This window comes from Gigantopelta aegis, chromosome 14, assembly GCF_016097555.1.
Source record: "Gigantopelta aegis isolate Gae_Host chromosome 14, Gae_host_genome, whole genome shotgun sequence".
In the NCBI taxonomy this organism is placed as follows: domain Eukaryota; kingdom Metazoa; phylum Mollusca; class Gastropoda; order Neomphalida; family Peltospiridae; genus Gigantopelta; species Gigantopelta aegis.
Genome location: NC_054712.1, coordinates 26,405,260 through 26,419,492, shown reverse-complemented (window position 1 = coordinate 26,419,492; position 14,233 = coordinate 26,405,260). Strand labels below are relative to the sequence as shown.

Genomic DNA, 14,233 nt, shown 5'->3' with positions numbered 1-14,233 from the left:
TGCTAATAAATTACAATTTAAAAACAAAATACAAAATAAAATCTGAGGAATACCAGCTAATTGTCAAGTAATCTTTTAATGCACTGAAGATAAGACACGGACATTAGGCTAGGTGTAATCTAAATCTGATGAATACCAGCTAATTGTCAAGTATTTAAACGCCCATAACAACAACAACCAAAATTACCATACATTAACCAGTTAATGAAACTAAAAGGTCAACATACAACTATACTTGATACATTTTAAATCGTATTACATTATTTTATGTCTTATTGTTATTTTATGAACATTTAATTATTATTATTATTTATTTTATTTATATCTATATATTGTAATATCAAGAATTGTAAAGTACACAGTTGTAACTGAAATTTTCTGAATAATTATATTTTACAATATATCTCTACTCTGTTACATCGCGGAATGTATATTGTTAATACACATATCTGAATAATGTAATATAATGTATTTATATTATTAATACACATATCTTTATAATGTAATGTCATGTACTGTATTTGTATTTGTATTCATATATGTACCAAGCAATGTATTCCTATTATTTGTATCCTCCTGTTGACCATCTTGTCAAAATCAGAATATGTATGTTCCTCTTACGCCGTTCCATAACGGCCTGAGTGTAATAAAGTTCTGTTCTGTTCTGTTAACTAATCGTTTAATGCAGTGAAGGAAAGACACGGACATTAGGCTAGGTGTAATCTAAATCTAAGGAATACCAGCTAATTGTCAGGTAATCATGGAAGATAATACACGGATATTGGGCTAGGTGTGATCTGAAACTTCACGATCACTTCAAATAATTATAATTCATGAACTTTTAATTCCTCATTTACAAAACACGTGCTAACAAACCCCCTCCCTCGAACGTCATGTCAACCCTCTCGACAATTTTAGTTTTTGAATTATGGACCATTGCCATAATTCAACTATTTTTACAAAATATCATTAATAAATGGAGTATGGTGGTTATGAAGATGGTTGAATAAAGTACATTTAGGGACACAATGGTGTTTGTAATACCACAAAATGCATTTGTCGTATTTCATAAAATGCCACGGGCCTCCGAGAAAAAAACCGTTGAGCAGACAAGGTTTAATCTATTTTTAGAGGGGATATTCCCATTTCAATGGTTATCATTTTGGTTCGGTTTGTTTTCTCTTGCACGGTTCGCGCAATCAACATCCGATTTGTTGTCGTTTGCTTGTTGTTCATTTGTGAGGTTTTTGAGACAATAAAGTTCAGACAAGTAAGTATCTCAATACAAAACGTTACAAACCCTTAAAACCAATAAGTCTTACGATATCTGGAGAGGGGATACAACCAGGACAGAGCAGTTGGAACATGTCCAGGAGAGGTGAAAGGAACGCACCCCAAGTCTGTGCGCACTCTGTGAAATTTGTCGTGACGTAGGCATTGTTGTGCTTCGAGCGACATCTACCGGTGACATCAGAATACTAACTTTCAAAATTATTTCAAAGCAATTGGGACATGGGGATTCCCATGGTATTTATCGATATAAAACCTGCTTTTTCACTCCATTTGATAAAAACGTGATCTAAGTGTGTTACAGGTTTGTAGATTAACCAAATTATAATTTATTTTCGCTGGATGGAACTAGGGCGTGCGGCTTTAAGCCAATTAGTGAAAGAAAGGCACGCAACCGGTTACGTTATAAACAAGAAAATTACGACCACGAATGTTGAGCAATACGTTGTCCTGTTACAACTATACTCTTCAAAAAAAGAAACGCAAAAGGGTACAAATGGGTTATAACTCCGATTTTATGTTTCCTACCGGTTCATGCTTTGTGAATATAAGGTCATTGCATGTCCCAAACACATTCCCACGGTTACATTCGATAAAACGCAGCTACTGTACAATAAAGTTCCAAAATGTGAATATTCGCAAAAACGCAGCCACGTGCAAACCATGTCACCACTGCACGTGCAACATGAACACCGACAGTATAAAAGTGCAGGGTGTTCGCTTGCCTGGCCGACAGTTGACAATCCAGGACATGCCACGTCTCAGTGAACCGCAGAGAAACAATGCCATCGGCCGACTAGACGCAGGCGAATCCAGAACGGCCGTTGCCAGGGCATTCCATGTGTCCCCAAGCACCATCTCCAGACTGTGGGACCGTTACCAGCAACATGGATCAACACGTGACCTCCCTAGATCCGGTCGACCACGGGTCACTACCCCCGGGCAGGACCGCTACATCCGGGTACGCCACCTTCGGGAACGATTGACTACTGCCACCTCCACAGCCGCAGCAATACCAGGTTTGCGCAGGATATCCGACCAGACCGTACGGAACCGCCTACGTGAGGTAGGAATTCGTGCCAGACGTCCAGTTCGAGGTGACATCTTAACACCACAACACCGTCGACTCCGACTGCAGTGGTGCCAGATTCATCGACAATGGCCTCAACTGCGATGGAGACCGGTGTGGTTCAGTGACGAGTCCCGATTTCTGCTCCGACGTCATGATGGAAGATGTCGCGTGTATAGGCGTCGTGGTGAACGTTATGCGGCAAACTGCGTGCAGGAAGTGGACAGATTCGGCGGGGGTGGGCAGCCATCTCACACACTGGCAGAACTGACCTGGTCCACGTGCAGGGCAACCTGAATGCACAGGGCTACATTGACCAGATCCTCCGGCCACACATCGTTCCAGTTATGGCCAACGCCAACGCAGTGTTCCAACATGACAACGCCAGGCCTCACACAGCACGTCTCACAACGGCTTTCCTACAGAACAACAACATTAATGTCCTTCCTTGGCCATCGATATCACCGGATTTGAACCCAATTGAGCATCTATGGGACGAGTTGGACCGACGCCTCCGACAGCGACAACCACAGCCCCAGACCCTGCCCGAGCTGGCAGCAGCCTTGCAGGCCGAGTGGGCCACCATCCCCCGGGACGTCATCCGTACTCTGGTTGCTTCAATGGGCAGGCGGTGCCAGGCAGTTGTCAACACACGCGGAGGCCACACCCGATATTGACTCCAGATGACCTTGACCTTGGTGGTGTGTCCTATCACTTACTCACAATGGACTAGAGTGAATTGTGAACAATCCTGCAACATTTGGTAATTATCGGACTCACCATTCAATAATTAAATCAATTCTCCAAATGTTACGACAATGTGGTTTTGCGTTTCTTCTTTTGAAGAGTATATATTTGTACGGGCTCTCATTTTTATGGGGGGGGGGGGGGGGGGGGGGCAGGCTGATTATTTTGCCTGAATTAAACAAAAGTGCCCGAATATGGATTACAAAGTTTATTCATATTAGCATTACCGCCAAACAGCCATATATGAAAATACACGGTGAAGTGTTCAGGCCAGCGGCGGCGGGCAGCAGCAGGTACCCGGTACCCCCTCCCCTGCCTCCTACACTTATTGTTACGTCACCGACGATGCACCAGTCATGGTATAGACAATACTTTAGGCTCAGAAGACCAGATTGGACCACAGTACTTTTAACATAAATAAATGCACTGGTATTTTAATGATGCACAGGAAGTTTTTCTTGAGTATATATAAACCAAAATACATGTATTTGTGGCTCCCTACCCTACTATAGTGTAGGCCCAACCACTTAGCATATCATTCTCTCACTATTTGGAGTCCAAGATGGTTTCGACATTAAATTTGATAACAATAGAGGAAACCTGCAGCCTCCAAATAGGCTACTCCTAATGATAAAGCAGTGCCCATGGGATCTTCTATATTCACTTTACCATAGACAGGTTTTTATATACTATGGTCATCGATAAATCAGCAGTGGGGGCATCAGTTGGAACAGTGACATCTTACATAATTATATCCACTTTATCATGTGGCTCATAACTATTTTCTTTTAATTATCAATTATGTAAACTGAGGATTGTTTCATAAATACATGCAACTGTAAATATTGATACTATGTTAGGTGATATGGCATCTTCAAGCTTTTTTAATCTACTAAGCACTCAGAAACACTTCAATAATTAACTTTTCCAACAGCTTTAAAAATCATTAATTTCTTATTAATACACAAGCCAGAATACGTAAACTTTTATAGTAAACACAAACTGTATTTATTCACACTGATATAGCCATGCTGACAGCATATAAACCACTGCAGATACACCTTCCACTGAAATGAGTCCAGTCACAGACAGATCTAAACTGTTCGGCCTATTTTCCCGTCTAACCAATCATGCCTTGCAAATTTATTATCGCCCAACCAGTAGTATCTGTCGTTTCTCCAGCGCCAGTTCACAGCTGCCTGAATAGGACCTTTGGAGTAATCTTCTTTATATAGCTTGTGTCTTCTCATTTTCTGCATTTGTTTGTGACGAGGCTTAACTTTACACTCAACGAAAAGACGGCCATGTCTCTTAACAAAATAGCACCCCGAGCAGCGCCGTTTCAGTGCCGTCTTCACTTTGTATGTGCGACATGGCGGCTGCTGCAGCGGGGGAGAGAAGCAAGTCAACACCTGGTTGTTCCAAGCTGCTAGTATTGCAGGGCCTGATAGCAGTCGTCTTTCAGGACACTGGCATGTGAGCGATGATGACAGCAGTCTGGTGTTAAGAAGGTTCAGATGAGGAGCAGGAGGAGCAGGAATGGAAGAGGTGATCTGCAGTATTCTTTGTCCAATCCTTGGTAGTAGCTGCAACCCCCTCAAAAACGACGCCATTTCTGAAGAGGAAGGAAGGAAATGTTTTATTTAACAACTCACTCAACACATTTTATTTATGGTTATATGGTGTCAGACATATGGTTAAGGACCACACAGATATTGAGAGAGGAAACCCAGTCATCACTTCATGGGCTACTCTTTTTGATTAGCAGCAAGGGATCTTTTATATGCACCATCCCAAAGACAGGGTAGTACATACCACAGTCGTGGTGCACTGGCTGGAATGGGCCCAATGACGGGGATCGATTGTGCATTGAGCGAGCGTTTTACCACTGGGCTATGTCCAGCCCCTCATTTCTGAAGAGAAACAAGCATTCTGAGAGTACTGCTAAACCATACATGTCTTCTACGACACATTTTCAAATCTCCTAAATTCAATGGCCATAACTCAGTGAAAAATGGGTAAATTACCATGAAGGTCAAAATTAATCTGTAACAGTACATGATAAAGCTGTATGCAAATTTTCATCTCATTACTGGATCTGTATAGGACTAAAAATAGAAAAAAGAAAGAAAAAAGTTTGTTTAATGACATCTATGCACATTGTTTTTAAAACCACACCATGGATTAGCCAATACTCTCTTGTTTTTAATTGTAAACGACTAAAAAAAAAAATGCACTTAAATACTAGGGACATTGACAAGCATTTACAGTTAGAACTGTGATGTGACTGGTTAATTACACTGTTTTGTTTTCTGTGCAATAACCTTCAGTTTACAATTACAATGGATGTAACTGTTACCATATGGAGTTTTTAAATTCGTTAGTGTTATTCTATAGATTCACACGTATTTGTACATGTGTCCAATATCCACAAGTGTTTAATTTTTTTTTAACCCAGGCCAACACCATCAGTCATTTAAGGGCATCAAATAAGTTTATAACACCTGCAAATCTAAAAACTCCATATGGTTAATACCGTTATCTCCTAAAATTAAATGGTTAAAGGAAAGGAATGTTTGTTTAACAGCACTTTCAGAAGCACATTTAAAGGGATAGACACTAGTTTCAACCCGTGAAAATTAACACTAAGTTTAGTTAATCTACAAACCTGTAACACATTTGGATAAAGGTATAACTGAGTGAAACATTAGTCTGTGACTTTGAAATGGTGAAATTTGACAACTATTATTCAATGTTATGGTAAAAAGGAATTGTATTTAATTAGCTTACCTTATTCTGGAACAAAATCAAAATCAAAATAACAATGAAATTTTCCATTACTACAGGGCTTATTCCAAAGGTCATTTAATCGACTGGATACGCCATAATTATCTTATAGAGCTACTATTTGACAATTATTATTCAATGTTATGGTAAAAAGGAATTGCATTTAATTAGCTTACATTATTCTAGAACAAAATAAAAATAACAATGCATTTTCCATTACTACAGGGCTTATTCCAAAGGTCATTTAATTGATTGTGGTTGTTGGTATTGTTTTAAGTTTAGGCAGTTTGCATAAAATAAGAACAGATCAGATCTAAAGTGACATCAAGACTTACATGATGACATATCTTCCACATATTACTGTAATAAACAATAACTCTAATTTTATGCTTTGTAATATGATAACCAAGTACACGATATATTTAGGTAAAATGTAAAAAAAATTAAGATTTATTTTTCTTTCTATATTTATTTTATTAGTAGTGGCTACTAGCCTACTACTGTAGCATTTACAATATCCAAATTAAACGGAAATCCTTTACTGGAGATTTTATCCCCTCTTGCATCGCAACAAAGTTTATTAATCCCTCATGTATCGTTACAAAGAGGACTGCCATCCCAGACTAGTTTTATATACTATAGCACACATACTTCTACCTTAATTTATTCTCTTTGTACTGCATTAATTTTTTTTACTTCAGAGACAATGTAAGTCAAGCTGCATACCTTGGCTGTTCTAGCATTTTGTCTTCAACCCTGTATTAAAAAACGGATTTAATCTATTTAATGGTAATTTGTAAAAAAAACATATTTATTTATACTGGATTTCTTTTTTCAAAACATGTTATTTGAGTTGGCCAGTATGGGTTTAAAACGGAACCAAACGGACTATTTACCATGAACACATGGTTATTATTCAACAAAGAACATTCTAATTTTTATTTTGGCTGTGCTGTTAAATTTCAATGTGATAATTGAAGGGCTAGTTGAATTTGAGAAGGGCCAGTAAGAGTTTTCTTCAACTGGCCCTGCTGGCGACCATGGTTTTCATGTTAATTTTCAACCCTGTAAAATGTAAATAAAGTATGATGTGTTATCAAAAACAGCTGTAATAATTTAAAAATATGCCTTAGTGTTTACAAACTAGGGTATGTCCCTTTAAAACTGCAGCTATTTGGTGTCTACTATGATTATATTGACATATGATCAGGAGAGAAAGCAAGAAAACCTGCTGAAGTCACAGCCAGAGAACGTCTTTTTATGGAATTTACTACAAATTGTTTATTTCTGAGCCAATTTCAAACAATAATAGTATTTTCTTATTTTCAAAACACTTTTACTTTTCTTCTTACTTCAAACCAAAATGTAATTATTTACCAAAACCCCCACATTTTTGTATGATGGGATCAACTACCGGTATAGGTACTGGTAGCAAGGGTTCCTGATGATTTGCAGTACCGGTACTTAATAACTGTATTAGTATATTTTAAAACTGCTTTGAAATTTTATAATAATTATTAGTTGAAGAAACATTTTAATTGTTACTTGAACAATCAATGCAGAAAAATCTACATAATATATGAAATCAAAAGTGCACACATGCATACAATCAGCCTACCCCCACTTACTGAATGAAAAAACGTAATTCTATTAAGTCGCATTATTTACTATTTTCAAGTATAGAAGCACAAAACGTCATAAGAACAAAGTATATAACTGCAATTTGCATGGTTGAATTTATGTCTTGAAGCAATCAATAAAAAATTAATTGTTTTTACAATTATTTTTTATTGATTTAGCAGTCAGCAGATTGCTACATGTTGTTTAAAATATTGCTTGCAAAATAAGGTGGGACAAACATCTTTTTTGTTTTTTTAAATAGCTTTGGCTATGTCTATTTTTTTTAATCTAAATATTATTTTAGTATGTATTCAAATAGAACACTGACTATATATTACAGTAATAGTCATATTTTTAAATGTAAAACTCTATTATCTACATCCTTAGTTTACATTTTAACATTTTAGCGCCCTTATTTGCTTCCATAGAAAAATTAGTGGTCTGACCTCACATTTTTACTATGTCATTCACCAACTAGTACGTAAAAATAAACATGCACATGTAGATGATACTTCAATATATATTTTGGGCATGACTGCTATAAATTAAGAAAACTACAAATGTTTTAATTGACATATGGGTCATGTGTTTTTGACCTATTTTTGTTCATGTGTAGAAAAATTAATATTTATTTTAAAATGTAACAAAGAATTGGATATACTTGAAATTTCTCAACTACTTTACTGTCTACACATCGAACTGTGTAAATGGTTGGGTGGGAGTGGGAATCTCTGATATTATCAGTGGATATGGTAACCTCAGTTTATTAAACACCTTTAAATAAAATAACAAAATTAATTCTAAATCAGCTATATTTTAAACAAGTTCAGCACATCAGTTCAGCATAGAAATGTCTATTAAACACTTATAGGAACCTCAAAAACTTGTGTAATTAACACAACTTTGAATGGGAATGGGAACTATTTTCTCGTGCCCCTATCTAGAAAGGTTCAGGCACGTCCACCATGGATCCGCGTTCTGGCATCGTCAGCCCACGGTTCCATGGCGGAGACACAACTTTGAAGTTATGCCTTTAGAAATTCTCTGTTTTATGTTCTTTTTTATTAACAAAAGAAAAAATATAAAAGGTAATCACGATTACCTAACTCCATTGCCTTCTAAAAATTCTGTTATTTTTTTATTAATAAAATAATAAATAAAATTTTATTAATTAAAAAACCCTAAAGGTGAGCAATTGTCCTATTTCTCACTTTATTGGTAAGCAATTGTCCAGTGAGTGAGCAATTGTCCGGTGAGGTACTGTCCGGTGAGGTATTGTCATATGAGCAATTGCCCTACATTCGTCACAACTCTACCTCTATTTATGATAAGTATTTATAATGTTATATTGGAAAATCCTAACCACTGATACCATGGCTACTAGATTTTAAAAAAAATTCTAGAAGCCCTGTAAAACAAATAGCATTCCGGAACTGGATCAATGATCAAGGGTGCGATCCGAATTTTAGGCGCTACCTATGACCCATTCCCAGTCACGTATCATACATTGCATAATACCCCTGGTGTTTTGAATCCGGTATTTATTCTGTAGTATTGAACCGCAAATCAATAAAACTGTATACACCCTTCCCTCTTAAAACAGTAACATTTTACTATAAAAAAAATCATACCGTCAGCAGAATAAAATTCGGAAAAATCAAAATGTGTCTGTCCACATGTTAAGGGAAATAACTTCAGTATTCGACGATTTGTGCCAAACATTACATGCATCTTTCTATCTTATCCCATACTTTGCCGATTTTCGATCGTAATCATCCCCAGCGTGTCTGCTCGTGTATTCGTGCACGGATATACTAGTGTCAGTGCATCAGCTACAGTAACTGTTGTGCTTGAACAAGTGTGGATTTCTACTATTTGTCTGATTGCTAGAAGTTCATAAACGCGAAAAATACCCAAAATACTACCCATCACTTCATACTTAATATCACATCAAAAGAAATACTCACTGCCATATAATCACTAAAAACTAACAAATCAAGCGGCCTGGACGCAATATCTAATGAAATGATCAAATTTGGACAAGACATAATATTCTCGCCACTGGCTAAACTGTTCAGTGCACTATTCAAGACTGGCACATTCCCAGTTAGCTGGACGAAGGGATACATAACCACTTTTTAAAATTTTGCAAGATCATAAACGCAAAATTATAGCAGGATGAAACAAAACACTGAGCAGTGGTCTGACTATTTCATTCAGTAAATATTAGGCCATTTTAGATTAGAATCGATCGGAGCTTGCAGAGGAATATTTTCTATCGGAAATAGACGTGCTTGGTGAAGGGTTGGTATAGGAATCTAACAGTTGCAAATCCATTTGGTGAGTAAATGTGCCTTGTTGGTGATGGTTGACGTTTTTACTATATAGGTGGAAATGCAACCTTTACAAACGCATCTTAGATTAGTACTGGTCATATTTTTAAAACATTCATTTTCCCTTTGATAGATATCATGAGTTTTCAACTCACAACAGTTACTAGTCCAGGCAGTTAGTAAATTTGCATATATTTTTTTGCTCAAGTCAGTAAAATGTAATTCTTTTTATTCTTAAAGGTCAACATTTATCAAAAACGTAATTCACTATTGTTTGGTATCTACGTATACCTTTTACAATACCGGGTATATACGAAGTATCAATAAAATATATATATTTTTTTTTTACCCGTTTTTAATATATTTGCAATAAAAAGTCGCGTTTTCCCCATCGCTTGCCAAAACGCCTGTCGACTCAAAGAGCCAAGTCACGTGACCCCGTGACGCGCTAACCGGCATAACATGAAAGGTGATTTGCAGCCTTTCAAACATTAAATATATTATATTGAATTGAATTGTGTGGATGGAATATTCTTTTGGAGATAGTTTTCAAATGTAAAATATGGTGAACCATTGTTTAGTGTTTGGATGTACCAAAGCAGCAGTTTTTCCGAACTTTAAACAAACCGACAATCGCAGGGTTTGCATGGAAGTGGTTCTTTTAAACAGAACCTGTGCGTTATGGAAAGGACGATCACAATGGGATAGGATCTGCAGTGACCACTTCATCCCTGGGGATTAGACAATTATTTAAGGTGGTCGATAAATTTGACACATATTGTTTTATTATTATTTTTATTATTATAATTTAAAAAAAAACCCCAAAACATATCTGTACAAAGCCTGTATCCCCACCAGCACATGTTCTACGATTTCGCATGATACAACAAACAAGAAACCACGACGAGCACGATCTAAACTAGAGCTCAAAAGGGTGAGGGAGGAGGAAGCGGGGAGGGTACCAGAGCAGGGGCGGCAGTGTAAAATATAGTGGTACGACTCTTCTTTCAAATTCAATTGAGGACATTTTCACATATACAACAAATATAACCCACAAAAGTGCCTCTTTGAAAAGTGTTAGGCCATGCGCCGTCCCTGCAGTGGCGTAGGGAGGGGGCCTACGGGAACCCACCCCCACCCCCATCAAACTTTTTTTTTTAAACTATTAAATTTTATAAAATCATATATATACACATGTATATATACATAGTGTGGGTTCCTCCCCCCCCCCCCCCCCACCCCCAATCCCAATATAAAATCCTGCCTTCGCCAGTGGAGGGTACCAAGCCTAGAACGATAACAAATATGGGGCTTGTATTTCATAAATAAATACGAACATTTTGTGCGTGCGTGCGTGCGTGCGTGCGTATATATATATATATATATATATATATATATATACACACACACACATGTATGTATATATATATATACACACACACACACACACACAAAGTTCGTATATACACACACCAACGCACGCACACACACACACACACACACACACACACACACACAGAGTGAACTTTGTCCAAACCGGCATCTATCTAAAACCTGCATTATGTGTATACCGGCACAGTTTTAAAGTCCCGTTCAGCTACCTTTAATAACCGAACATACGGGTACTTCGACCCCTGGCCGCCATTGTTTATCACGTGACGCGGTGAAGCTTCTCCTTAGTTACGTATGGTTTGATAGTGAAATGAGGCAACTTTGGTCGATCATTTACAACAGTTAACGGTCACGATGCCTAAAACATGTTGTGCAGTTGGATGCATAAACCATAACATGATGTTAAAAAAAATATCGTTTCACAAATTTCCAAAAGAAGAGACTAGGCGCCGCTTGTGGGTAGGGTCATTAAAACGACAAACCTGATGGAATTTCATGGCTTCCCTCACAGAATGCGACTACGTTGACTTTAATGTTGTTGCTTGTTGACACCAACAGAGATTAATTTAGCAAACAAAATGGTTAAAGTATGTGCAGTGATAAAAATCCCACATTATACTGTAAATAAAATACACAATTCCATCATCTTCCATGTAAAAAAACCCGAACAAAACGATGCATCCATTTCTTGAATAAAGAGTATATTCCTTTATCATTAAATTTGTGTGGTCTTTATTTTTCATTTAATCATAGTTGCTTGGATATTATCTATACTTGTATTTATTTTGCCATACTACAGCTACTAAATCTTATTTATTTTTTAATTTTAAAATAAAAAGTTTATACTGCTAAATTACACACATATAATAATTATAATATAGGCCTAAATTCTTGTTTAAACTTTAATTATTATTATTTTTTTTGGGCAAATGTGTCTGTAGCAGGCCTGCAGTAAGAAAATATAGGTCGTTCCCCCCTTCTCTCCGTGTGTTTAGTATTTACTTTGGTGCAGAGGGTAAATAATGTGTGTGTGCCTTTGTTTAAGTATATATATAAAGTTTGTGTGTGTGTGTATATATTATATATATCTATCTATATATATGTATACATATACATACATACAATATATATATATATATATATATATATATATATATATATATATATATATATATATATACACACACACACACACACATACATATACATGACCGGCCTCGGTGGCGCAGTGGTTAAGCCATCAGACTACAGGCTGGTAGGTACAGGGTTTGTAGCCCGATACCGGCTCCAACCCAGAGCGAGTTCTTATGGGCTCAATGGGTAGGTGTAAGGCCTCTTCTCTCTCACTAACCACTAACCAACTAACAACTAACCCACTGTCCTGGACAGACAGCCCAGATAGCTGAGGTGTGTGCCCAGGACAGCATGCTTGAACCTTAATTGGATATAAGCACGAAAAGAAGTTGAAAGAAGAAGAAGAATACATATACATAAATCTAAAAATCTATTCTGTTGTGGATCAATATAATTTGGTGGTTGTGGTACATTTTGCTTGTTCAAGTTAGAGGACTTACCTTTTTACATATATATGTAGTTTCATGGTATTCTACAGTTCAGTGTGTGTGTGTGTGTGTTTGTGTGTGTAATCTGCTTTAGCAATTACCTGCAATAAAATGAATGGTCAACTGCCATATCTGATATTTGTTTTCCATTTTGAAAACACAGTTTGACATGAAGAATATAGCATTTAACCATCTCATTCATATATTTTCCTTGAATATGCTACATAAGTGCATCTACATGAGGTAATTTAACCCGGGTTAAAAGCAACTTAGGTTAAATATGTGTAGTCTAGTAGAAGGCATACCGATATAGATCAGTTTATTAACAACCATATTTGCCTCCTTTCTCCAGCTGTACATTGTATACTATTAAAAATTAGTTTTGTAGATATTACTTAAATTGAACTGCAATAACAATTCCAATACAGCACAAGACTGAACAAGAAAATATCTGCAATATCCATTGTGACTAGATATAAAACAACACCAATATTATATATATATATATATATATATATATATATATATATATATATATATATTAACCATTATTTACTCAGGTAGGTTTTTGTGTTTTATTACTAAATATACCAGGTTAAACCCTATTATTAAAACATTTGCATGTTTGTTCGACGAGGTAACACTTATGTTTTATTAGGTTGTAGACCTCGACATGAAAATAACTGAGGGAACTGATTATATGCTCCCTAATGTAGTTTATGGGGAGCAATTTAAAATATTACCATATTCATACATGTATATAAATTCACATGCCAAAGGAAACTATATATTATTCTCCTTGAACTAATCTCAGGTGTGATGGGTAAGTAGAGAGAGATATTGCTCCCCTTAGGTGTCAAGGTCTGAGGATGGCTATATTTTATTATTGCTATTTTTTGTTGCCTGCATTCAACCGGTAAGGAAGGGCAACATCATGTGGTAATTTTGCAATCTGTAAAAACAAAAGCATTTCATTATTTCAAGAAACGGTATTTTGTTTTAAGAATAAAAGAATGTATTCAGTGGAACATTATACTATTGCCAATACATCTATATAACAAGATATGACAATAATACTATTGTAATTTTGAAGTTGTAAAGTAACAACTTTGCCATTGTTTAATTATTACACATATTATTTGGAAATAAAATAATTATTAAATCATAAAAATAATTAACTTAATCATGCATACAAATTTTATTATAAATACAAATTATATATTTTGTAGCCCACATCATAATTATTATATTAATAATTATCTTATCATTTCAAAATTGTTAAAATTTATAATTAACATTACCTGAAAATTGCATCAACAAAAATTATATTCTGCCCAACCTGCCGTTCCCTCGACATTCAAAGTACACGGAAACACATCGGTACTAAATATAGATTATACTAATTCAGATTCCCGTTGTTCGTTTCTCTTATA

General features: G+C 36.1%; 1 protein-coding gene across 5 annotated transcripts; it reads right to left on the bottom strand.

Moving 5' to 3' along the window:
• Nucleotides 1-4,090: 4,090 nt before the first annotated feature.
• On the bottom strand, nucleotides 4,091-14,150 carry LOC121389390. Of its 5 annotated transcripts, none has more exons than XM_041520990.1 (2): nucleotides 14,102-14,150; nucleotides 4,091-4,721 (listed from the first exon to the last, which is right to left on the bottom strand). In XM_041520990.1, exons 1-2 carry the CDS (start codon nucleotides 14,112-14,114, stop codon nucleotides 4,201-4,203), a joined length of 534 nt encoding a protein of 177 aa, XP_041376924.1. In that variant the 5' UTR covers nucleotides 14,115-14,150; the 3' UTR covers nucleotides 4,091-4,200. The 5 variants fall into 5 exon arrangements, with proteins under 5 accessions (XP_041376924.1, XP_041376925.1, XP_041376928.1 ...); XM_041520991.1 differs by lacking the exon at nucleotides 14,102-14,150 and adding an exon at nucleotides 9,145-9,221; XM_041520994.1 differs by lacking the exon at nucleotides 14,102-14,150 and adding an exon at nucleotides 8,877-8,897.
• Nucleotides 14,151-14,233: the final 83 nt, after the last annotated feature.

Bases quoted from the DNA above. Each gene is read 5' to 3' on its own strand.
- LOC121389390 (XM_041520989.1), bottom strand. From the start codon at position 5,191: ATGAAAATTTGCATACAGCTTTATCATGTACTGTTACAGATTAATTTT. The intron at 4,722-5,133 runs GTAATTTACCCA...CTTCCTCTTCAG, and splicing joins GATTAATTTTGACCTTCATG to AAATGGCGTCGTTTTTGAGG.